We start from the raw sequence: 25808 nt of genomic DNA, 5'->3' as shown, positions 1-25808 counted from the left end.
AAACATCCTGAATCCTTTCCTCCCGGGACCATTGAGATGCACCGTTAACGTTTCGGCGGGACTTCCTTTCGGACTCTGAGATGAACTTAAAGTGGACAGTGAAACGATTTCTTCTTATGTCGTTTTCAATCTCCCACTTGCTGGTACTTGAGGGTAAGTGTGTCAGCTCTACTTATTAAAATGTTGTAATTGTCTCATAAAGTTTGCTACACAGATATGAATATGAACTACATGTTATGCCATAGAGTCACAAAGCCCTTAAAGTATTACAAGTTATTGTAGAATATTATAGGAGGAACCTTTATGATTTCTGTCAGAAATGAAATTATTTTATAATCATCACAAATTTATATAAAGCTGCTTTCCTTCATATTCTTACATATTAACAAGGCATCTAACTGCTACATCATTATAAATGATACAGATTTGAATACCTTAAAAGTTTGGGATTGGGCACTTCAGGATCTTCCTATAACTATCAAGGTGATCGTACATTACATAAATAACATATACCCATTTTGACAGGCTAATGATTTTATGTTACTTGTGTGACTTTGTGTTTAGGAGCTCAGAGCCGACTTTCAGTGGCAGAAGGAAGACTACAGAGGTAAATCAAAAACAGAAATGGAATACATTTTTCTATGTTATTAATAGTGTGACTGAAATATAAGTAATTTTTGGTAACAAAACAATTGATTTTTCATAGATCATTCTCACACAATACCAGAGGCTGACAGTGATAAATGCATTTGCACTTTCTGCTTCTGTCACTAGGGTGTGTGACAGAGACAGCAACTGAGTGTGTGTGTTCATGCACTTGTGCGTGTGAGGGTTCAGTAAAGAGGAGTTTTGAACCCGAATTCAAGTGGTGTAAAGTGCACTTAAGTCTCCCCTCTGACTGTTTCTTCCCACTAATGTGCATGTTTGTGTGTGTGCAGAAGGGCTAATGCACTCCGGAGGAAACGGGATCTCCTCGGGGAGGAGGTTGGTACACTACACCTAAGAGAACCAGAGGAGGTCAGGGCACCCACATGCGCACAACACCCTAACCCGCACAAAGCTGTCTTTGTAAAGAATGAGACACACTCACTAAGTCATACACTTTCTCCCACTCACCTGGCGCAACTTTTAACATACAGAGACAGGTACACTTACGGTACAGTACATTGTCACTGATGCTGTTTAAGCTTGATAATTATTTCAGGATCTACTCTAAGTATTGTTCATTGTTTTCCAAGACATACAGACCGCTGCTGTCTGAGGGTACTCTGTCACGCAGCATTTTACACAACTACACAGCCAGAGATTCCTCTTCAGGTAAATACACTGCGTATGAAATGATCCCAAATGCATTCACAGAAGCTTAAAACTATCATTACCCATTATCCAGTGAACTTGAGTGTGTTCGTGTCTTTCCCAGAATATTGCGGCTGCCTCAATGGTGGCTGGTGTCAGGAGGGCGGTGTGTGTGACTGTGCTCAGTTCCAGGCACTGGGAGACCGCTGCCAGATCAGTGAGTAATAAGTACAGTCAAACACACACACACACCTATATGTCTTCTTTTGGTTTCAGCTCAGGTTTGTCAGAATCTCATCCAACACGGCAGAAATGCCAACAACCTTATGGTTGACTGACAAGCGCCATTCCCGGTATGCAACAAGCCAGCTGGTTAGCATGCTTACAACTTTTTGATAACAGCACAGAGTAACATGTTCAGTTATACAGGAAATGAGTGTGTGTGTGTATATAAGATTGTTCGTGTGTGCACATCGGACTCTCCAATCATTCAACAAAAATTAATTATACCTGCATTAATTATCAGATTTCCCCAGATCTCTGTCTCTGTCTCTCTTTGTTAATACAAATCCACCATCCTCTACCTCCACACACACACACATACACACTCACACACACTCACACACACTCATAGACTTTACTCTCTACAGTAACAGATATAAAACTACTTGAACTAAGGTAATAGTGAAAGGGCTGAGTGATGGAGTTTCTGGTTTCTATACTCTGAACAGGCTCCTTATAGACTATATCAGGAGATCTGAGGTCAATTATTGTAAAGACATTTTTCATTTCAACAAACTAATTTAGTGTTGACATACATGTTGGAAACATTATAGCTCCTAAGATACCTGTATCTGAACTGAGGCTTTACATTAAATCTTCAATTAGATCATACATAGAAGAAGATTAAGAATGTACATTTTTTATCAAAGATAGCATGAAAGTGGGTCATAACAACAACTATGTTTCTTGAAAAAAAAGGAAAAAGGAAAAAATTGAATCCAAGGCAAATTATCAAGGGCTCCTCAGCTGTACAAACCAACTAAAATAGACATTTATTTTTTGCAGATTTTTAAGATCAGGCTAATAGAGGTGATGCTAAATATTAAATTAGATTTGGAAATGTTAATTGAAACGTGTATATCTTGTAATTGATTTGTAAAGTATCATCATATATACAAAATGTGCCATTTTGAATCACTATGATGAACCATTCACAGACTGAATCACTATGACGAGCCATTGACTACAGTAGAAGGTGTGAGTCACTGTCCCCATCCTCACCCCCTCTGGTTTTTGGCAGCATCTTGCCATAGCCAACTATGGAGATTTACTGTAACAAAGGGCTCTTTAGAAAATTCAGGTATTCATTTTCCACTGATAAGTTCAATGAAATAAAATATGATGAAAGATTTAAAGATGATAAAAGAGATAGGATGTATGATTTGCCCCAGCAGTTTAATAAAATGTCAATTTCTGCTGAAATTCATTTGTGACTCGAAACTAATCTACTTCAACATCACAGCCATCATGTCTGAGTGAACTGCCCATTTTCTTATTAGTACCTAACCAGGGCCAGGATAGAGACGGGATCTGCAGGTCGTGGGGTCAGCACCACTATGAAACATTTGATGGAATATATTTCTACTTTCCTGGAACCTGCTCTTACATTCTGGCTCAGGACTGCCACTCAGCTACACCACAGTACACTGTGTGGGTAAGAGCATACGTATTGAAATTACCCACTGGAATATTTAACCAGTATGTAACCTTTATTTTATTGGGTAGTTTGTTTAAGTGTACATGCCAACCTACTATTGTCAACCCCCTTCGAGCTCTTATCATCATATTCCTTTGGTAAGTTTTTAAAATATCTGTGTTTGGCATAGATAATGTTCCCATTGATATATTCAATAATTTTGCAATTGATATTTGGGAGCCCCAGACCTTTTGGAGTTCTTTTATCTAATGTTTCTTTTAAAGCTCATATTAAAAAGCAGATTTTGCTTATTTATTTCAAAGATAAATCTGTGATATTCTGTATTTTTCTTATTGTCAACAAAATCTATTAATATTAAATCTATTAATTGCCCATACTAGCAAGTATTGCATGTGTAGTCAAGCCTGATACAGCTCACTCATCTGTGCCATAGACCTCCATTGTTGTCCAAATGCTATTAAAAAGACATCACTGAGCCACACCATTGCTCAGAGTACCCATGTTCATTACCTTGAACATGGGCATTGTTTTGAGTTGATCCCACATAATACAACAAATGTGTTCCTGTATGAGTATTGTTTGCTAAAAACTATGGTGCTCAGCAGTTTTAGGGAATTATTAGCCTTTAAAAAAAAACCTTTATATTTGTGAGTTTGTAAAAATTGACTACAATAGGAAGGGATAGACTTGAGTCTTCCCTGGGCTGTGGAAGTCTGAAAGTATTGAGAGACAGATCAACACACTGGTGGCCTTTTCATAGGATTTGTTCATAATATTAAAAATATAGAATATCTCCTGAAAAATACTGGTAATTGGTGTAAAACATCACAGCTATTGTAACATTTTTAATTGTGATTAAGTTACTTCGAAATTAAAGTCCTAAAGTCACAAAGTGTTTCTAACTTTGTCTGTCCCTTGTGTCATAAACTGTTTGCTAATCATAGCCTTTGTAAATTAAGTTGTTGCAGTAATTAGAAGTCACACCACAACAGCCTTTTCTGGCTGTTGGTGGCAATGCCATTACTACACAGGTTACAGACTGTGGCTAATCCTTGTTAATACATTTTCATGCTTTTTACACTTTGACCCTTTCTTTGATTCTTTATCATGTGCTCTCTTATCTGCTCAGGTCCACAACAGCAGAGTGTGTGACGGGAGTGTGTATTCATGCCCAAGAGCTCTCAGTCTGTTCTTCCCAAATGAGGAGGAGATCCACATCTCTGGATATCAGGTCCACCAGGGAGGCCGCAGGTGTGTGTGTGTGTCTGTGTGTGTGTGCTTGCTCTACAAAGATATAGAGGAAAAAAGACAGCTAGACTTTAGAGATTCCGAAACAACTTAGTTTCTTAACACCTCATCCACACTGACTGTAAAAACCACAACAGAGCATTTTAAGTATGATTTTCAAAGAGCTGACTTTTCCTGTCACTTTCTTTGTATGTGTGTGTGTGTGTGTCTTTGTTTAATGTCAGGCTAAGTCTGCCTCAGACTATAGGCAGTGTGTTTATTGAGCGACTGGCTGATTACCTGCTGGTGAAAAGTGTGTTTGGGTTCTCTTTGGCCTGGGATGGAGGCTCAGGAGTCTACCTGAAGATGAGCGAGGAGCACCAGGGTGCCCCCTGTGGCCTGTGTGGGAACTTCAACCACCTTGCAGGCGATGACCTCACCACTGCCCGTGGTAAGACCGGCCTGACCGGCCCCTCATCCTCTTATCCCTTCTCTCAGCACCCACTCACCTCAATTATTATTATTATACACTCAACACTGATTCTGGCCAATTATAGTAGCGATGGGACCGGGAGAGACCAGAGTGGAAGGACAGGGGAGAAGTGATAGTTTGGGTTTGAATGGTTGGAAGGAGCAAGAATCCTTCCTCGGATGACCAGTAATATGAACTGGGCTCCCCCTTGTTTGACTCGTCCAGTGGAGTGAGGATGAGTTCAGAGAAAGAGAGTAAACAAGTAAAATGTCTCTGTTTAATGTGCTGTATACAAATATGTAGAGACAGAAGGAAATTATTGCTTTTGTGTGCCTTTGTGCATATTTCGATGGTATTGCACAAGTACATTTTTATCTGTGTCTGACAGTCTGTGCATATGTGCTGTGTCCCATGACTATGTGTTTTAGGCATTCGGACAGATGAGCCTGCAGTGTTTGGTAACAGCTGGGCAGTGGACCTGCCACATGAAAGAGCCTGTCCCTCTGTAGACCTTGACTTCAATGGGGCCTGCCAGTCTGAGTCGGACATGGATGTAAGAACCACAGGAACACTCTTTCTTCTCAGTGTTATTACCCAGTGCATACTAGGACTGAAAACTGTGAAAGAAAAGCAAATTAGGCCCACCATATAAACATTTTTACTGCTTGTTGAAAAGTAAAATTAGCAGCTCTTTTTCATAACTAAGACCTCCAAAATAACCAGGATGGTCCTTGTATGTTAAGTGAGTGCAGTTGTGTTTGTTTTGCTGTATGCTACAATACTTTTCTGTTATTATGTGCTGTGTTTCCTAATTGTATTTATTGTGCATGTATGCAGGATGCCATAGACAAATGCAGTGCACTTCTCTTCTTCCCATTTCTGTCCTGTCATGAAAACATTGACCCAAATCCCTTTGTGGCCAGCTGTGTCTCTGACCTTTGTGTGTAAGTTGAAACTCCCAATGACTATTTAAGTTTTTCCCCACCATTTTCCTCTGTGTTGTTATTGGTGTAAGCCCAGTTACAGTAATAAAGCTACCTTCCCTCACTAGCTATAACACTTCAACTAGAGACTCTTTGTATAGAAACCAAGTTCCCAAAAACATTTTGTACATTTTTAAATTTATTTCAGATCTGATGATGAGGAAACATTTTGTCGAGCCTTGGTTGAGTACACCAGAGCCTGCTCACATGTCGGATATCCAGTGAGGGAGTGGAGAGACAGCTTCCCTTCCTGTTGTAAGTTACCACTGAAACTCTTGACACTTGGAAAATGGCAGATCAGTACTATTTGAACTGTTGTGTCCTACAGTATATTCTGTATAACGTAGGCATTACACCTACAAAAACCATATACCATCAACAAAAATCTGAATTGATTTTAATCATTAGTTAATTTCATACACAACATGTCCCACTCTTATGTCAACATTTATTCCATGCTCATGTTCTGTAATCTGCCTTTGTGTGAAACTCTGTGTTTGTATGTAGATGATGGCTGTGAGGAGAGTTTTGTCTATAGAGACTGCATCAGTTGCTGTCCACCCACCTGTACGTTTGAAAAAGAATGTCTGGGAACCAACCTACATTGTCTGGATGGCTGCTACTGCCCTGATGGTATTTATTTAAACAAAAACATCTTCCTAATTTCCATTAACTGTTCTATAATTGACCTCTAAACATACTCTTGTTTTCTAATCCTCTTTCCGATAGGTCTTATCCTACAAAATGGAACATGTATCGCTGTTTCTCAGTGTCCTTGTGTTTACCATGGTACTTCATATGTACAAGGACATGTGCTTCAACAGGGATGCAGTGTTTGGTGAGTGTGGCCTTGTATTCCATAGTGAGCATAAAATGCAGCATTTCCAATGTGCTGTTAACCTGCTGTGCTGCTCTTTTTTTAGTGTTTGCACAGGAGGAGTGTGGAACTGCACTGAGAACAACTGTACAGGTGAGTTTACACTTTTAGACCAGTTAGTACTGAAGAGAAACAAATTCAATATACATATAATAACAAATTCTATATGTTACCACTTTTTTATCCTTAGCGGAGTGTTCAGTGGTAGGGGACGTGTTTGTGACGACATTTGACGGGAGGATGTTTCTCCAGCCGGGGGCATGTCAGTACGTCTTGGCAAAGAGCCGCAGCAGCAGCAGATTCACTGTCACACTGCAGTATACCACCTGTGCTGAGGTAATGTGCACAATTACTTGCACACACACAGATCAGCCCTGCAGTATCATTTCTAGATGTAACCGGCCCTCCTGTGTCATCTGTGTGTCTCCAGCAGCAAGTGTGTATTCAGTCAGTGACAGTGGTGTTGGATGAAGATGTGAGTCGTCAGGTCACTTTGACCAGAGAGGGGGATGTGATAATCGGTGTCAGCCCGGCGCCTGTCTTACCCTACGTTGATGGTACTACTCACAAAAGCTTAGAATGATCCACAGCAAGTTTATACTTGCAGAGAGATCACAATGACATAATTCCTCTTTGTACTTTATTTAATTTAAAAATTAAAAAAAACTATCACACCTACCCTTGTTTATACTAATGCCATCTTTGATCATGAGCATTGTTGTTTGTTTCTGGGTATATATAGATGTGCTGGAGGTGCGGAAGCTGACCTCCGTGTTCACACAGCTGAAGGCAGGGATTGGTCTGAGGCTGCATTATGATGGTCGAGGGGGGCGGGTCTATCTGCAGCTGGACAGCCAGTGGCGTGGACCGACGATTGGCCTTTGTGGAACCTTCAATGGAAATCTACGAGATGACTTCCTGTGAGCAAGTACTTCCCACTTATAGATCAATGTTGAAAACAAACTATGTCTGATTGTATTTGTGTGTGTAGGTCTCCAGCAGGTATGATAGAGGGTACTCCTCAACTTCATGCCAATGCTTGGAAGGTGTCTTCTGCTTGTGTAGCTCCGGTTAACCTGCCCATAATAGACCCATGTGAGATGAACCAGCACAATGGTAATTATGGTTTCATCTTTGTTTTTAATGTTTTGGCCGCATTTGTTTTTTCACCTCGATTAAATATTGGGAAAATGGAAAGGGTGGAGGGTGACCTAAAATCAAACCATGCATCACGTGAGGATGAGAAACTTCATGGGCGTATATGCCAGCGGCTCTACAGACTATACATGCTGACATCCGTAGTATTATCGATTCCTCAAGAGGCACTGCGCTGTGCAGGTTTTAGCTGCAAGGTATCTCAGCTTGTTCAGATCAGAATTGTGAAAAGTATTAAAATGTGTTTTGTGTGTGGCTATGTTCTAGTATTCTATGCATCCCAGTGTGAGGTGCTTTTGGGGAGTGTGTTTGCTCCGTGTCATGGCTACATCAGTCCAAACATCTACCAGCAGCAGTGTCGCCACCAGGCCTGTCGGTGTGGGAGCAGTTGTCTGTGCACAGCGCTGGCACACTATGCTCTCCTTTGCTCCAAACACGGAGTCGACATTAATTTCAGATCACATGTCTCTGAATGTGGTGAGTGTTTAGCCACTAGATTGCTTTTATTCATACTTGGTTGTGTTTCAAATACATTTAAATGTATCACCCAAAATTCACAGAGATAAAAACAGTGCTGTAGTGTATGTAATGACTATTTTTGTTCAGAATCAGAAAGATTTCATTGTCCATCACATGACAACACGTAGAGTATAAACGTACACATATGCTGTGTCGAAATCACTCCCTCATTCACTTACTCACTACTTCCTACATAATAAACAATATAGAGCAGTAAAACGAGATTTCAGACACTTACTAATAATTTTTCATCATCACTGACAGCTTTTGAATTGCACAACCGTAATTTTTGCACCTATAAAATGTGGCGCGTTGCATTGTGGGATTGCTAGCAGAAGTAGTATGTATGCCTTTGACACAACTTTTTTAGCATATAGTAAAAAGGGAGTGATTTTGGACACAGTGATAGAGTTTGAGAAATTGTATTCTCTTTGGGGTGTATAAAAATGTATATTACCGTTTGTGTATACAGAAGTGGTGTGTCGCGGAGGAATGCTGTACCACTCTTGTGTGTCGTCCTGCGGGCGGTCCTGTCGTGCTCTGTCTAGCACAGAGACATGTAGCCCAAATGACTGTGCTGAGGGGTGTGGCTGTCCAGTCGGCAGTTACTATGACGACGTCCGCCAGCGCTGTGTGCAACTGTAAGACTTCACCACCTCATATATCATCCTAATGATCATCATCAATTGTCATTTGGCAGAACCGCACACAGAGACAGAAACACCAACACAGAAAGCACCATCATTAGTTAATGTAATTAAAATAATGTCACGAGTTTATCCTCAGGTCTCAGTGTCACTGTTATTCCATGGGTGGCGTGTCACAGCCAGGGGAGGTGACCTTCAGTGCCTCTGGCCCCTGGTGAGTCATAGTTGGCCTTGACCTGCACTGATAAGTGAAAACTTGCTTTGGCTGTTCTCCTTACTGCACACAATGTTAACATCCTTAAACACTTTGTCTGTCTACATTTGAGGAAGCAATAAAAGCTTGAGTGGTTGTCAAATGAGACGTAGAGCACTTAAACTAACCTTGTGTTTGATAACATTACTCTTTCCCAAACACTTACCCTTTTTTTCTCTCCCTTCCTGTCCTCCACCAGCCTGTGCAGAAATGGGAAGATGGAGTGCGTGCCAGAGGAAAAAGGTAACCCCTCCGCACTCCCCCCTCCCTTCAGTTCCCCTCATTCGTTCCAACAACAAAGTGCCATTTCAGGCTGTGTCCCTCTTGCTGAAATCAAGAGCCTTATGTCTGTAGTTGTAGCTTGTTTCCCATGACTAGCTGTTGAAGTTTAAGAGGATGGAGGCATTGATTTTCTTGAGATTGTGTGTGTGTGTGTGTGTGTATGGTGTGTGTGTGTGTGTGCACATTGTAGAGCCAGATAGTGTAGAGGTCGGGGAGTGTCCAGAGGGGAAAGTGTACCACAGCTGCACCGAACAGAGAGGAGGCGTGGCCTGTGCACCGACCTGCCGTAACCTGATGTTGAACCTCACCTGCCCTCCCAACACACCATGCATCCCTGGCTGTGTCTGCCCTCCTGGGTAATATGAGCCCCTGTTACCTTCCAAAATATTGTTGTGTTTTTTAAAAACCATACCAGTCGATTTTCCAGCCCACTTGGCAAAACATATCGTAATAAAGTGTCTTCCTTCTTTCCAGGTTTCTGTTCATTTCAATATGGTATAAAAATCTACTTGTAGATACTTGAAAAATGAGATCAGTGCTTTGTCAGAGCATTTCTTGCCTGTATGTACCATACCATGGTATGATAATGTCACTTAAACAAAAAATGAACAAATTAGAGAAGTAGATTGTTCACTTAGCTGAAGTATAAATTTTTTAAGTCTTTACAAGTGGATTTTAATATTCTAGTAAAAGGAGCTGACTCCAAAGGCTGCCTGCAAGCTAGGAAGCCATTAGTCAGTAGTCATCTGTAATGAATGGACTAAATCTTGCACAAGCACAGGTATAGTCCTTTAAGGTATGTTTAATCAAGGAAGACTGGCACAGCATGTAGTCATGCTTTTATCAAGGAATTAAAAGCCTTCATCAAAGGTATCTTGACAGCACACAGTAGGGTATCTATTTACTTTCCTACCCTGCGGCATATTTCCCAATCATCCAGAATAGAAACATGCCTCCCATTTACAGGTTACACTTAAAGCAATGGGATATTTGCTCCACAATACGGCTTTTAAGTCAGGTGTTACATGTTCTGTACCTCTTATTTGAGTTTTGTTTAATCTACAAAGGCTGGTTCTACATCATGGGGAGTGTTACTATCCAGAGAATTGTCCCTGCGCCTGGCTAGGCCTTGAGTACCTGCCCGGGGAAACCGTGGAAACGCAGTGTTACAAATGGTATAAGCCCTTATTGTACTCTCCATTTATATTTATCCATGAATAAAGAAATAATCGGATTCTAACTACTCTCTAACAAGCTGTATGTCAAAACAGATAAAATTGTATCATGCATAGGACAATAAATTTGCATTTGTGGCGTGAAACTGCACTTTTGTCCCAACTCTGCTTTCTCTTTACTTTTCCCATGTGCATCCCACGTGTCTTTCTCCTCAGTGTGTGTCACCGTGGCTATTTTAACTGCAGCTACTCACCATGTCCAGCTGTGTGCACTGTCTACAGTGACAGACACTACCACACCTTCGATGGCCTTGAGTATGACTACCACTCTGACTGCCAGGTCTACCTGCTTAAAGTGAGTGGAGTGTGGTGTGGATCTCGATGATGTTCGCATTTGGGTAATGCATGTGCAAATAAAAAAAATGTAAAGTAAAGGCCAAATTTATGGATTCAGTTAGGGCACTGAAATGCTAAGCAGATGTGTCAGAGCGCTTGTGATAGATTGTGTGGGAGAGGTGGTATGTGTTTAGGGACAAAGTATGAGCATCCTTCATATTTCCTGGCCTAGACTGATTTGGATCTGGGAATGAGGATCCAAGCTGGTTTCTAATCTTGGAAGAGAGAGTGGTTTTTAATTAGAGCAGATTAAGGTTTGTAGGGGTGTGTGTGTGTGTGTGTGTGTGTTTGCACCATGGTAATGCTAGCAGACGTTGGGCAAGCTGTAGCGACACAAAGACACCAGTGTTCACTTCAAACCCCAGGGCTCCTGCGCTCCCAGGGATATAGAATTAGAATTAGTAGAACAGACATTCCAATTCAGACCCGACAGACTGCCGGCCACCATGCAGACTCGAAAAGAATGGGGAAGAGTAGTGTCTTAATAGCCTAGAGTTGCTTCCTCTTCTTGTCACCTCTCAAGTGTCCATTTTGACAAGGTTTTCTGAACAGGTAGACTCAAATTTCAACTTTGAATCTGCCATGTGGAGTTTATGTATTGCATTTCTGGTTATTGTGGCTTTAGTTAAGCAGATTTTCTTAAATAAACAATGTGTGTTGTGTTTGTAGGACATAGATAAGAGGAGATGAGGTGACCTGCTTTTCTCCCAAGAGTAGCCTAATATTTTGTGAATATAATCGTTTTCTCCCTCTCACCAGAGTGCAGGAGAAACCGAGGTGTCCATTGTTGCACAAAACAAGGACTGTTATGAGAGCGGCATTGTGTGCATGAAAATACTGGTTATTCACGTGGGACTTACCAAGATCTACTTCACTGACAACTCTGGCAACCCTGTACGGACTACACACACACAGTCACACTCAATCAAGCTATGTACTTGTGTGTCTTTCCCTCTCAAAATGATGTCTGTTAAAAAATCCACTCATTCATGCTATTACCCATCTGTTTTTATTGTCCTGCCCTAGAGCCCATCCACTGTTGTGGGTCGAGGGTCAGAGTTTGAGCTGTGGAAAGCAGGCTACTACACCGTGGTCCACTTCTCCAATCAGGACCTCACCGTCCTCTGGGACCGCAAGACAACTGTACACATCAGAGCTGGTCCTCAGTGGAAGGTCTGTACTAGCGGTTCATTTTGATCCTGACAGACTTTTAAAATTGTCCTCAGATGTTCATTGTTATTATGAAAGGAATCAGAAAACATGACTCGGTGTCTGTTCTTTTCTTCCAGGGCCTCCTCAGTGGACTATGTGGAAATTTTGATAGTGTCACAGTGAATGATATGACCACCTCCAGCCACATGGAAGTCAATAATGCACAGACCTTTGGAGACAGCTGGGCCCTGGGACAGGTATGAGTCAGCTCAGCTCCTTTATTAATTCTCCTCGTACCCTCTTTCTGTCTTTGTCTATGTCCCACTCACTCTTTCACTCCTCTCTAGCTCTCTGTCGCCCCTGTAATTTATGTGTGCCTGTCTCCCTCGAGTCCACTGTGATATTTAAGAGTAATCAGACTCTCAATCACCTTCTGTGTGTGGACGTTTTGTGTGTTTTAGTGTGAAAGTGACTATGTCATTGAGCGACCGTGTGAAGGGGACTTGGGGAGACAGCCATACGCCAAGAGGGAGTGCGCTCTCCTCTACAGCGATGTCTTTGCACCCTGTCACAACGTGGTGAGTACCATTGAACTGATACACACATACACACTCATACACAAACGTCTGTATGCAGTGGATGCAGCTGTGGAAAGGTTAACTTGCTTGTAATGAGGGAGTAGGGGTTGGTGAGGGGTTATGGGAACAATTGCTAACTGATCCCAGAAAACACACTGTTTCTCAGAGATAAATACCAAATAGCACACCAGATGCAAGGTTACAGACTTGCACAGACACACACACACACAGACACACACTTAAATGTTTTACTAAAGTATAGCATTGCTCTATGTGGCCAGCAGATGGAGCCATGTATATGTGCACAGAGGTGACTAGTGGGCCACCACATAAAAACTGAAGCCACCCAGTTCACTCACTTGACTTAAACACTTCCAGTTGAGATGATGCTGATTTTACCTGTTCTGTTTGGAGAGTGGCGAAAGTGCAAGATATCCACTATCCAGTCAAACCAGATACATGCAATTTGTGAAAATGGTTGACACCCTTTTTTTTTTTTTTTACTAGTGTGCTCCTCAGAGGTATTATTTCTCTGACTTCAGGCCAAAAACAAAAATATACATGACTCATATGTATCTTTTCTAGGCAGTTTTTTCTGTTGTTGTTGTTGTTGTTGGTTGTATTGTAGAAAAAAAAGTTTCACACAAGTAAGTAAATCCAAAGGTTAGCAGTTGATCCAAAGGTTTTATCTACAAGATCATGGTTAGATGACACATCCCAGGGTTTTTCCTGAAGACTCCCAAGAGGCTTTGCTTCTCCTGCTCTAGTGGATTCTGTATTCATTCATTCATTATAGCTATGCAGATTTCTCTTCAATATCAGGCAAGTATGATTTAAAAACACCAAGCCAAGCATCCCTATTCAAATGATTTTACTGAAGTTTTCTCCACATCCTAATTAGAGAGAAAAGCACCCACCCGAGGAAAATCGAGGAAAATCCACATCTGTGTGTTTTCACTACCAAAGCTCAGCTTTCTTGAGAAAAACGCCTTATTTCAGATTCAGAATGTTTGTGTCCTTTCCCTGCGAAGATAATTTCAGTTTCTTTGGTTTGCTTATAATTTGCATGATAGGAGGACAGCTATGGAAACTCAGGGACAAGGGAGATTCATTGTGTGACAGAAAATTGCACTACAATACAAAGCAAAATTTGAGCAATCTGTTGTATAGGTATTTGCTTTTGTTGACAGTAAAATGCGTGTGTTAAAGTTAAAGGCGCAACTGTAAGTTTTGTATCAAGAATAACTAGCATGGATGAACAATTGCCCTTTTAGAAGCATGTCAGTAACAATTAAATGCAAGCCTGCTGCTCCAGTCAGGATGCAGCAAACTGCCAAATCAATATTTGTGCTTCTTACATCTTCTAAAATGTTAGAATAGAGATCTAAGTATTGCTGGGATAAAATGCACCATGTATGTGCATTACAGCAGCAAGTGTCAAAAACGCTGAGTCCCAGTTAACCTCGCCTTTGGACAGACCAACTCACTGCTGATGCATTTTGCCTGCCTGTCTGTCATAGGGCTCATCTGATCCCCACTGCACCAGAGGTTGACCCACATTCCTTTGTCCTGATATCTCATCACTCCTTTCCGGTCTGAATTATTGAAAACTACTCACCCCCTAAACAAGACCTCCCCTAGTTTCCCCCAGTGAGATTTGGCCTGGTTCACTTTATGATGGTGTGTGTATATATGTGTGTGTGCTGATGTGTACGTGGTGTTTGTCCCCTCCAGGTGGATGTGGCCTGGTTCTATAGGAACTGCCTGACGGACACATGCAATTGTAACCGCGGGGGTGACTGTGAGTGTCTCTGCACGTCAATCGCTGCGTATGCACACAAATGCTGCCAACAGGGAGTTACGATACACTGGAGATCGCCGTCTGTGTGTCGTGAGTATACACACACATGCTCATAGTATGTTAGTCTACTCTGTGTTGTGACCCCTGCTTACCGCTTTGCCCCACTTCCACCATTCCCTCTGTCCACCAACCAGTATACTGCTATCATTTCAGTTACATATTTCTTCCTTTCCTCTATGTCTTGTCATGTGATTACGTCTGTGCTATTGACATCCTTTATAACATCTGAATTGTCTTGCTCTCTTTCAGCCTACGATTGTGAATACTATAATCAAGGTATTTATGAGAGTTGATTAATCATTTTCAAAGAGCTGTTTTGTTGATTGTCATTTGCAGATTTTCAAACCTTACGTACTCTGATTCCCTGAAAGCTTGTCACCAAACTCATTTCCTGTCTCTCACTAACTCCCCCCACAGAGTTAGGTGATGGCCCATTTTCCTTGGTGAGTGCTGTCTATAATGACACCATGTTTGGAGTGAATCGCACCAGCAGCTCAGTGTTTCCTCTGGTGAGAGAGAGACCAGGGCACTTGCCTGCCCCAGGCCTACTGTTCAACTTCATGATCACAGCAGGCCTGCAGAAGGACAGAACATCACGTGAGCATCCATTTTCACAAAATTACACAGTGCTACTGTTTTTGGTTTTTTTTGTTTTTTGGGGGGGGGATAAGTTAACCCCCCATTCGCTTATTTTCCCAGGTGTCCCTGTGGTGTCACTGGAGTCTGCAGAAAGACCAAATTATTTCCTCGTCATGTCAAGGCGCAGCCGTCTTCAGTTGGAGCGCTGGAGTCGAGGGGAAGAGTTCCGTCGCAGAGCAACCTTTATCCAGCATCAGGGGCTGTTTCTGCCAGGTCACACCTCATTCGAGCTTGTCAGCCAACCTGGAATCTTTTTGACACTGACACGCACTGCCGCACGAGCTCAGAGATATGACACCTCTGACAGCTTCAAAGCCAGCAGTAGCTTCATACTGGAGGGTCAGAAACACATGCATGTACCTAACCCACATACACATGAATACATATGCACATAAATCCTAACTAATTAGATCCTCTCCTCTGGCAGAGAGCAGTTTTGTAATTCCCTACCGCATGATGTGTGAGTGGCGCTATCAGGCCTGTGCGAGCCCCTGTGTCCACACATGCAGTGACCCAGATGCCACACGCTGCCAGTTCCTGCCTCCGTAAGAGCCTTGGTTCATTGACAGTACTCATTATACACCCAATCTAATCTATGCTCAGCTCAAGTGCTGTAATTGTTTCTGTGTGTTACAGTGTGGAGGGCTGCTTCCCACGTTGTCCCAAGAACATGGTCCTTGATGAAGTCACCAGAAGATGTGTCTACACAGAGGACTGTGAGTGGAGTTAATGAGTCTTTTGTCTCAAAAGTGCAATAAAAGGCTCAGTTTTTTTCATACAATACATGGATCTAGTCTTGTTGGTCTTGTTGTAATCTTGAATATAATTTTACAAAACACTACATGTGCTTGCAATATTACTTGTCTCATTTAGGTGTGACACTTCCTCCAACTCCTACTCCCTTTGCATATGTGACACGGTCAAACAGAACTACTACAGCACCACCACCAACTACAACCACAACAACCACTCCAACTACTACCACTATCACAAGACCTACAACTACGACTACCACAACTACTACCACTACCACCACAACCGCTACCACCACCACTAGAGCCACGACTACCTCTTACACTACTGTTAGGCCCACGACAACCACCGCCACTACTACCACTCCCACTACATCAGCCACTGAGCGTGTCACCCCTTCATCTGCCCCATCTCCATCACCCTCTGCCTCGCCCACAACCCCCACCATTCCCTCGACCCCTTCAGAGACAACCACTCTCAGCACGACCATAATGACGCCCACCCAAACTACAGCAACCACGATGATCACCACAGTAACGCCCTCTGCTGTGCCCACTGAGACTACTACAGTGCCCTCCACTTCTTCCCCTCCTTCCCCTACTACTCTTGCTTCCACCACCTCTCCATCCTCTCCTACCTCCACCACTGTCACCACACTGTCAACACCAGCACCAACATCCCCCATAACCTCCACCCCACCTCTTCTAACCTCACCCACCACACAGCCACCGCCCACCACGGTTATCACAACCACATCAGCCTCCACCAAAGACACCTCTGTCCCTGAAACCACCACCAAAACAACAACCCCTTCTCAACCTGCACCAACTAATACAACCATAACCGTAGAGACCACCACCCCCACGGACACCTCAACAGTTGCTGTGACAACCACAGCACCGCTACCTACTACCATTGAGCCCACGACTGAGCCTGTAACTACAGAAATAGTCACAAGCCCCGACACCTCTCCAATATTAGAGGAAGCATCAACCACTCCTCCATTCCTCTTGCCCACTACTCGCTGTACAGTAAGTGTCGCTATTGCTGTGTTGCCACAAACACACATGAACCAACTGTTCATGAACATACCCACAAGATAAATCTATGTGGGTCAAGATAGTGTGTCCTGGAAATAATTGCAATGTTTTCAAAAATAGGGACAGTTATATTAAGTAATTGAATATGAACATGAATGGGTTTATGTATAGTGTCACGAGTGTTTATGTGCTCCATTTTTTGAAATGTAATTATAAAATACTGAATTTGCTACTCCTAGAAATATTAGTATGAACATTAAATTGTTAAATTGTTTGAGGAATTGTTGTTTACTATTCCTTATATATATATTATACAGTACATAGAGTATACTAATGATTAGTATTCTATACAGTATGTATACTATATACTGTATAGTATATAGTATATAGTGTGCAAAGGGCAATGAATATATACAGAAACGTCTTTGTAAAACCAAAGTTGTGTGTCTCTGCAGCCTCCTTACTCCTACCGTATAGATGAGTGTGCAGAGCTGATCTGTTTCAACGGAGAGCTGCTGCTTCACAACTCCTCTCTTCATTGTCGCTTCAACACCACCCAGCCCCAGTGCAGTCTGCTGGGCCTGCCCATCCTCATCAACACAGACCCCTGCTGTCCACAGTGGCAGTGTCCATGTAAGTCTGGTTGCTTTACATTAAATAGCATTGATAAGGGAAAACAGATGGTCAGATGATCTGTGTTGTATTTTGTTGATACCATTGCCTTTTTCAAGGTCGCTGCACTGTGATGTCCGACCTGCGTGTGATCACGTTTGATGGCAACAACGTGGCCCTGTATGATAACGGCTCCTACATTCTGGTTAACCTGCCGAGAGAGACTATTATCGGCACCGTGGAGAAATGTCCAACCAGCCAGGTAACAAGCCAGGCAATGGATAAAATCTAATCTTCAAACTTCTAAAAACTGATCTTTGCTTTCAGTGAATTGTTTTGTTTTCTTTTGTAGAGTGTAAACTCCATCAGAAGAACGGTGAGCACAGTCCCTTCTTACCTATAATACAGTTTTATTTGCATCAGGATCAAAAGCTGTTATCCCTCCAATAAATATTGTCTTGCATTATTATATCATCTAATTTCTCTTCCCCACAGAGTCCTACAGGTGGAACATCTGGTCTGTGTTTTAAGAAACTGAACATTACTACCTCTTCCTACAGAATCATTATCAACCGACTGGATCGCAAGGTGACTGTCTTTACCTTATTCACCACCAAAGGTTCAACTTATCCCACACAAGTAATGAGATTTTTGTATGCATCTGTGCCCATCTGTCTTTAGGTGTCAGTGAATTACAGGCCTGCCAGGCTCCCATTCTCCCGTCACAATCTTTATGTGGAAGACACAGGCAGTATGTACCTCATCCATACACCTGGCGGGGTCAGCATACAGTGGTATCACAGCACTGGTATCATGGTGCTGCAGTACATCACACCTTATAATGCATCTGTGCCCACCCGAGGCCTGTGTGGTGAGTCCACAAACACTAACACACACCAGCTTTGTTTCCATCAACACCAGCCTCATTTATCTAAGTGCCAGCTCTTAGCACCCAAAGGCTTAATGTCTAAACAGCGGCATCACTTTGACTTGAGTCGTTATGTGATATGACAATTTGGAGATGTTGAGAGCCATTTGGTTTAATTAGGGAGTTTCACACAGACATTATCTCATTCTATGTTTATATTGCTCACTGTCTATGGAGCAATAAAACTGACATACACACATACACCGAAATTCTGTCTGCCAGGTTGTTGTGATGGGAACCCGGAGGATGACCTGAAGCTGCCCAATGGCACAGTGGTCAGAGAGGTGGGAGACATGATGGTCTTTCTGCAGGCTTGGAGAGTCCAGACTACCGATGAAACCGAACACACACGGAGGGTCGGAGACAACTGTACCACTGGGGACTGCTCCACCTGTCTCTCCATGCTCCGCCAGAGAGCCTTCACGTCATGCCACAGCAAGGTAGCTGTAGTATTCACAAAAATGTACAGTATTACAAGCTTGAACATAAGGCAGGTGTTTGGTTACTTCGCTGTCATTTCAATGCAGCAACAATTAATTGTTAATTTATTGATTGATACAAAAAACTGTTGAAAAATCAACAGATTAATCGATAATGAGTGCAAAGTTGTTACAACAATAAGTTGGCACAACTTGTAGCCCTACATGACTTTAGCCTGGTTGTGTGTTTTCAGGTGCCTCCAGAGCAGTTCTGCGACATCATGTGGGCGGGGGACCTGCACTACAAGGATCACCAATGCGACTTTCTGGCAGCTTACGTGGCAGTCTGCTACACACATCAAGTCTGCATCAGCTGGAGACGACACAACTTCTGCCGTAAGGAGACACGCATGTACGCAGATGTACTCGCTCATGTTTCCTATTTGCTCATGCATAAGTGCCTGTCATCCTGTAGCACTGCGGTGTCCCCCTGGCAAGGAGTATCAGCCATGTGTGAGCACCTGCACCAGCCGCACCTGTCTAAACAGAGAGTACTATGAGGAGACCACCTGCTCCTTCATAAGAGAGGAGTGCGTGTGCCGCAGTGGAACCATCCTGCACCGCGCTGACTCCCCTTACTGTGTGACAGAGGATCGCTGTGGTGAGTGAAATAGTAATTACACACCTTTTTATAAAGAACACTGCACTGTCAGAGAGACTGAATCTAGGAATATCCTTGGTGTATTAACTTGGCTGTGGGTTATCTAGTGTGCACAGATAATGAAGGTAACCCTCGGGCCCCGGGCGAGGTGTGGAATGGCTCTGCTCGCGGCTGCTGTCTATACAAGTGTGTGGAGAACGGCTCTGTGGTGGCTGTCGAGCCTGACTGCAACTCTGTCCCTACACCGCTGTGTGAGAGGGAGGGAGAGTATGTATTGGATGTGCTGGAAGAAGGAGCCTGCTGCCCAAAGAAGATCTGTGGTGAGTTTAAAAGTTAATTTGTTTAACAAGCAAAACTTTTAGTTCTAATACGAACCCATGGGAGCTGCTTTTAAGAAATGATGGTTTCGTTCTGTCCTTTATCAGTTATGTTTAAGTTTCTCTTTCTCTAATAATATTACATAGCTGATGGTTATCCAATACTGTAGCTTACCACTATTCTCAAATTCTTAGAATACTTCAGTTGCTTTTCTCTTGAAAATCACTAAACCACTTAATTATCTTTCCTTTCCTCATCCTCTTGCTCCTTTACTCCATGTCAGAGTGCAACATGACCATCTGTGACAGTGAAGCTCCACCTTGCGATAACGGGAACCGACTTGTGATTGGTTACAGCGCTCTGTCCTGCTGCCCAGAGTATCGATGTGGTGAGTGCAGACTTCCATTCAATTTTCCACTATTCTCTGCAAAGTGTAGACATCTTGTAAACTTTGGTCCGAACTTTTACTCTCACTAACCACTTTTCTGTAACTGGTCGTCCTCAGAGTGTGACCCCATGGCGTGCCCTCCTGTCTCAGCCCTCGACTGCAGGGAAGATCAATTTTTAGTGGAGGTCAGGGGGGAAAGATCCTGCTGCTACTCTTACCTGTGTGGTAGGTTTTAATTGCAGTTCAAAGGCCATTTCTAAACTGACAGGCTCTGGTATGAGGATGACCATCTGCTATGGCTCCTTTTTTGACACCTTCATCAATTATAGCAGCAAAACTGTAAATTTGTTGTTTGTGTTTTCTGTCTGTGCAGTGTGTGAGTCATGTATTGAGCCCATTCCAACTTGCTCACATGGAGAAATCCTGGCTGTGGATCTAAACACCACCAATAGCTGCTGTCCACAGTACCATTGTGGTAAGCTCTGTGTGTGTGTGTGCGTGTGTGTGTGTGTGTTTTCTGTCATCAAAGTCATGTTCATCCTTTTTCCCATGTGTTTCAGTGTGTGATGTCAACCTGTGCCCTGAATCATCTGTGAGCTGTGCACCCGGCCTCTCTTTGGTTCAAACTAATGTCCCTGGGCATTGCTGCCCACAGCACCACTGCGGTACTCACACACTCTTACACACACACACACACACACAAACACCACAAGCACAAAATTACACTCTACAGGATTTCTTCCTGGCATTAGTGAGTTGATAATTGAAGCTGTCTCAGAAGTTGTTATGCCTGTCACATATTTGCATAAACTTGACGCTACCTCTCTCTTTAACTTTTTCTCTGTCACTCCCAGAATGCCAATGTGATTACAGCTCTCCCCCCATCTGTCAGGTGGTAAGTCAGCAAAAAGCTGCATCACAAGTCACTGTCTAATCAGTTCTTTGCTAGAAGGAAGAAAAAGTGAGCAAATTCAGTTAAGTCAGCACTCTGTTTTCCCTCAGGGGGAGGTGCTGGTCGAGGTCCCAGACAGCAGCACCAACTGTGGCTGTCCTCAGCATACATGCCGTACGTGTAATGCAAGCATGAAAACACACAGACACACACCTGACACAAGTGTGCCAATAAATGCTTTAGACATTATTTCATTCACTACTTCATTCTCCTGGCACTTAACCTACATATTTACCATTTATCACATACAGTATAATTATTGATCCTATGTTTATGTGTATGTATGTGTAGAGAAGGCAGAGGTGTGTGTTTTCCAGGGGGTGACAGTGCTGGGACCAGGCCAGTCTCTGGTTCAATACTTTGAGGGAGAGTTGTGTTATACTGTCCACTGCCTGCATCACAGAGATCCAGACACTGGCTTCTATGCCATGGAAATCACCTCTGTCAACTGCACCCAGAAATGTGGATCAGTATGTATCCAACATATTTAACACATTTTGATAGGTCTCATTGTCATTGTAACAAGCATTTCTGTGATTTCATCTCTGTAAACATAGCTTTTACACACTACATCATCTTCTACCTGTCCTTCATCTTTTTAGCACCAGGTGTATATACAGTCCACGGACCCTCAGGTGTGCTGCGGCTCCTGTAAAAACGTCTCCTGCACTTTCACCAATGAAAATGGAACAACAGAGCTTTTCGCTGTAAGAGTGAACACATCCACATCCATATGTGCTAAATGCTGTTTTCAGAGCAATACTGATCCTGATTGCGTGTGCAGGCAGGGAGTTCCTGGGTGGAGAACTGTACACGTTACGACTGTATGGAAACGGCAGTGGGAGCGGTGATACTCGCCTCTGGGGTGGTTTGCCCGCCTTTCAATGACACAGAGTGTATTCAGGTCAGGACTTCTAATTGTACTATAGGGTAAATATGATAACTACAGTCAAACTGTTTGTTCTCTACATGAATAATAACATTAATAATTACAATATATAACTATACTGTATGTTCTGTGTTTTTTTTCTGTGTAGAATGGATGCATAGATCCGATTTTTTTTCACCTCCCAAAAAATAAAGGTCTAATGTATGATCAAAGATGATAAAATTAAAAATACAATATAAGAGATGAACAATATGTTTAACTTCTACTGACTGTACTGACTGCTCATACTTTTTACAACATTTCAGATAAGACAATTTAAACTCTTACCCTCTAATAAAGACTGGTGAACAATTGATTAATGTACTCTTACAATGTGTTGCAATGTTTGTTTTGTACTCTTTGGAGTCTTTCCCAGTCATCCCACTCTGTTTTTTTTCTACTCTCTTCTTGCAGAATGGCGGTGTGGTTCAGAGTTATGTGGACGGCTGCTGCAGGACATGTAAGTCTCCAAATTTATTAGACGCTTCTGGTTATGCTTTCAGCTGTCAATCAAAAGGGTGAGCGCCTTGTTGCCTGGCAGTGGATGGGCTTATTGGCTGAGTGGTTGGGGGTGTGGCCTGTTGTAGAGGGTGGAGATAAAGCCTGTTGTTGGCCTATGACCACATTTCCCACAATCCCTGGCTTTCCCAGCTTTTCCCCAAATTTTCTATTGACATATGCAAGAGCCAACACAGCCCAAGCTGAACTAATATTTGGTGGAAAACTCAAGGAAATAATAATAAAAAAATGAAATAGAATGATAAAATATGATTGCACTCAACATTTAAAAGTCATTACTACGTCAATACATAACCTGCTTCCAAGTTCTGTGGACTGTTCTTTATGTCTGCTTTACAAAATTACATTGAGTAATAAGACATTTCCAGGTTGTTTGAATTAAACCTTTTTAAATGCATCAATAAACATGATAACATTTTCTCTCTCTGTGGATTCAGCATTGCAGCCTCGCCCGCTTGCCTGCTTTAGCAGTGACTTTGCATTTTGGCCTATCGGGGTGCCCCACGGTGAGCGTTTTACCAGTGAGAATGCAAGATGGTGCAAGGGCTGGTGTTTGCCCTGCTGAGCTGCTCTTTGTAGTACATCAAGTGACTGAGTTTCTTGGCTGGCTGCCCGGAGTAAGCCAAAAAAATAAAGAAGTAAAATCCATGTGCATGCCAGCTGCACTGATTCCCTCCTCTGTTTGTGTGTGACATTCAACTGTGTTCTCCGCATCAAACGTAACCTTGTGTGTGTTCTCCTGACGTTCTTTGAACCGGACGGCTGCGGTCCTGACGATGCTCCCAGGTTCTGGAGTGGGTGTTTTACCATTTACCGTTATTCCTGTAACCCCCACTGGTAGTACTAACTGTGACACAGGTACCACCACCTTGCACTATTCCCTCCTACAATGATTCTTTGGCATCTTGACTCTCAGTGACTCATTCACTTTCATTGTCAGGATTTGTGTTGGTGTGTGGGAGGGATGTGTGTGTGAGTCTGTTTTTGTGTTTGTGTATCTGTCTTTTCCATTTCTTACTTTCTCTCTTAAGTCTTAAAACACATTATAAGATAACATTTAACCTTGCATAAATCCCAATAACATATCCATCAGTGTGTGATGTTGAATAGAAAAAGATAAGGCTGGATCAAATGAAAGTGTTAATACCTGTTCTTAGCCAAATGAGCTCCACTGTAACACATGAGACGAAGCTGGAGATAATCTAGTCCTTTCATTCATTCCAGCCCTGCAGAGTCCATTTGACTAGCTTTGATTGGCTTGAAAGTAAGGTTAAGTCTAGGTCAGTAGCCAATAAGAGAGCCAGATCTCTGCTGTGAGAACTGTGCCCCGTTGTCAACCAACTGTCAATCAAAGCGAGCTCCTACTGCTGGGCAACAAAGAGCCCTGCTCAATAGGCCTTTCAGCGTTTGTGACTGACAGGTCTCAGCAGTAAAATGATCAAAGAGTTTGTGTGTGAGCATATGTTTGCCATTTTTTGTGTGTGTGTGTGTGTATTGTGTATGTTTAAACTTGCATCTTCAAAGGTATGGTGTGTTATAGTGTAATGTGTGTTAGTGATGTGTTTACTTGGGAGTGTTATTCTGTGTGTCCATCCTTTTTTGTGTGAATATGTGTGTAGGTAAAGAGGATGGTAAGACATGCAAGCGGGTGGCAATTCGGACTACCATTCGAAAAGATGACTGCAGAAGCAATGCACCGGTGAGAGAGAAAAGAAACATGCAAGCACAAAATGGGGAAGCTGAGAAAAATGATGCGCTTTATAAGAAAATACTTACAATTATGCATCACCTTACATCTCCGGCCATCACCCTCTCTCCCTCCTCTTACAGGTAACAGTCTATTCTTGTGATGGGAAATGTCCGTCTGCCACCATATTCAACTTTAACATCAACAGTCACGCCAGGTTCTGTAAGTGCTGCCGCGAGAGTGGACTACAAACCCGCTCAGTCTCGCTCTACTGCTCTCGCAACGCCACAATCGTGGAGTACAACTTCCAAGAGCCTCTGGACTGTTCCTGTCAATGGAACTAAATAAAGGGTCCAGCCATAAAAGTAAAGGAGAGCTTAAGGGATAAATGGGGTTACTTACAGTGCTTATGGACAAGCATGAAAACCAGCCATGTTTCATTTTGTTTGTCATAATAGTACACATTACAACACTGAACTTGTCCTAGTTGTAACAAAAAGATATCGAAAATAACTGAGTGGGAGATTGTTTTCAAGTAGTTTGTCTGCACTTTAGTCTTTATTTTCTTCAAGACCTGCTGTGCCAATCCAGTCAGCTTTTTAGTGCTTTCCAGTGATGGTACGATGATAGACTCGTATCCCTCTGTGTATTAATAATTGATATCATGTTGACACAGCAGTTGTTGCATTTTTACTGTATATCTGCTGTCAGGTTCAAACAATGTATATGCATTTTGGTTTGTCTTAGGAGATCATTGTAGCCTTTGTACAAATGAATGTGTTATACGATGTTTTGCTTCCTTAGAAAAGATTAATCAGATTCTACAATGTGTTTCTAAATGCTCTCTTTGTAGTTTCTTTATTTTGAAGTAGATTAGGTGAATAAATGATTTAACAGTCTTTCTTGCATGAGTGACTGTGTCCTCATGATGTGTCCTTTTCAGACACCCTTCCAGTGTCTCTTTCTTTAACACTTTTTACACACACACACACACTCTCTCTCTCTCTGTGTCTGATTCAGCATCTGTAGTGCTGACATGAGTTTGTGTTTCACCTCTGAGAGGTTATTGCTTTGTGGGAGTCACCTCTTCATAACAGAACCCCTCAGTAGACTCAGCTCTCTGTATGTCAGTCATTTCTCTCTTTCACATTCCTTTCATTCCACATGGGCCAGTGCTCCTACCACACCCCACATCCAAACTGTTCTCGCCACTGTACTGTTATGAACAATTTGGAGCACATGCTTATTTTAGAGGTTAGATGAAATCTTAGACTTCTCTGCTGTGACTGGGTGGTTGTCTGCTGCTCATGTAGGGGCGTGAAGCTTGTGAGCACATCTCAATTTCCCATAAAGCCCCAGCGCACCTCTTTC

The 25808-nt window shown here is 42.5% G+C and overlaps 1 protein-coding gene across 6 annotated transcripts; it reads left to right on the top strand.

The window, feature by feature from the left end:
• The first annotated feature begins 70 nt into the window (after window positions 1-70).
• Window positions 71-25336, top strand: otogl (otogelin-like). Of its 6 annotated transcripts, none has more exons than XM_067589644.1 (59): window positions 71-153; window positions 565-607; window positions 939-984; window positions 1239-1317; window positions 1421-1513; window positions 2859-3013; window positions 4146-4267; window positions 4489-4694; window positions 5144-5268; window positions 5553-5659; window positions 5847-5953; window positions 6206-6331; window positions 6428-6536; window positions 6622-6668; window positions 6766-6911; window positions 7006-7132; window positions 7318-7495; window positions 7567-7691; window positions 7998-8207; window positions 8722-8890; window positions 9036-9110; window positions 9349-9392; window positions 9622-9787; window positions 10499-10606; window positions 10823-10961; window positions 11762-11896; window positions 12029-12175; window positions 12292-12411; window positions 12616-12732; window positions 14467-14623; window positions 14843-14869; window positions 15011-15190; window positions 15293-15571; window positions 15660-15777; window positions 15869-15948; window positions 16106-17016; window positions 17481-17658; window positions 17757-17899; window positions 17990-18013; window positions 18133-18225; window positions 18319-18508; window positions 18788-19005; window positions 19239-19380; window positions 19460-19645; window positions 19753-19965; window positions 20247-20351; window positions 20469-20576; window positions 20725-20826; window positions 20912-21016; window positions 21206-21246; window positions 21354-21417; window positions 21595-21773; window positions 21906-22010; window positions 22088-22207; window positions 22646-22691; window positions 23188-23256; window positions 23537-23608; window positions 24370-24449; window positions 24581-25336. In XM_067589644.1, the coding sequence occupies exons 1-59, from the start codon at window positions 81-83 to the stop codon at window positions 24779-24781; spliced, it is 7980 nt and encodes a 2659-aa protein (XP_067445745.1). In that variant the 5' UTR covers window positions 71-80; the 3' UTR covers window positions 24782-25336. The 6 variants fall into 6 exon arrangements, with proteins under 6 accessions (XP_067445745.1, XP_067445744.1, XP_067445743.1 ...); XM_067589643.1 differs by having other exon boundaries at window positions 939-1017; window positions 7009-7132; XM_067589642.1 differs by having other exon boundaries at window positions 939-1017.
• Window positions 25337-25808: the final 472 nt, after the last annotated feature.

This window comes from Thunnus thynnus, chromosome 5, assembly GCF_963924715.1.
Source record: "Thunnus thynnus chromosome 5, fThuThy2.1, whole genome shotgun sequence".
Classification (NCBI taxonomy): Eukaryota; Metazoa; Chordata; class Actinopteri; order Scombriformes; family Scombridae; genus Thunnus; species Thunnus thynnus.
The sequence above is the reverse complement of the archived record's forward strand: the minus strand, read 5'-3'. Positions and strand labels throughout refer to the sequence as shown.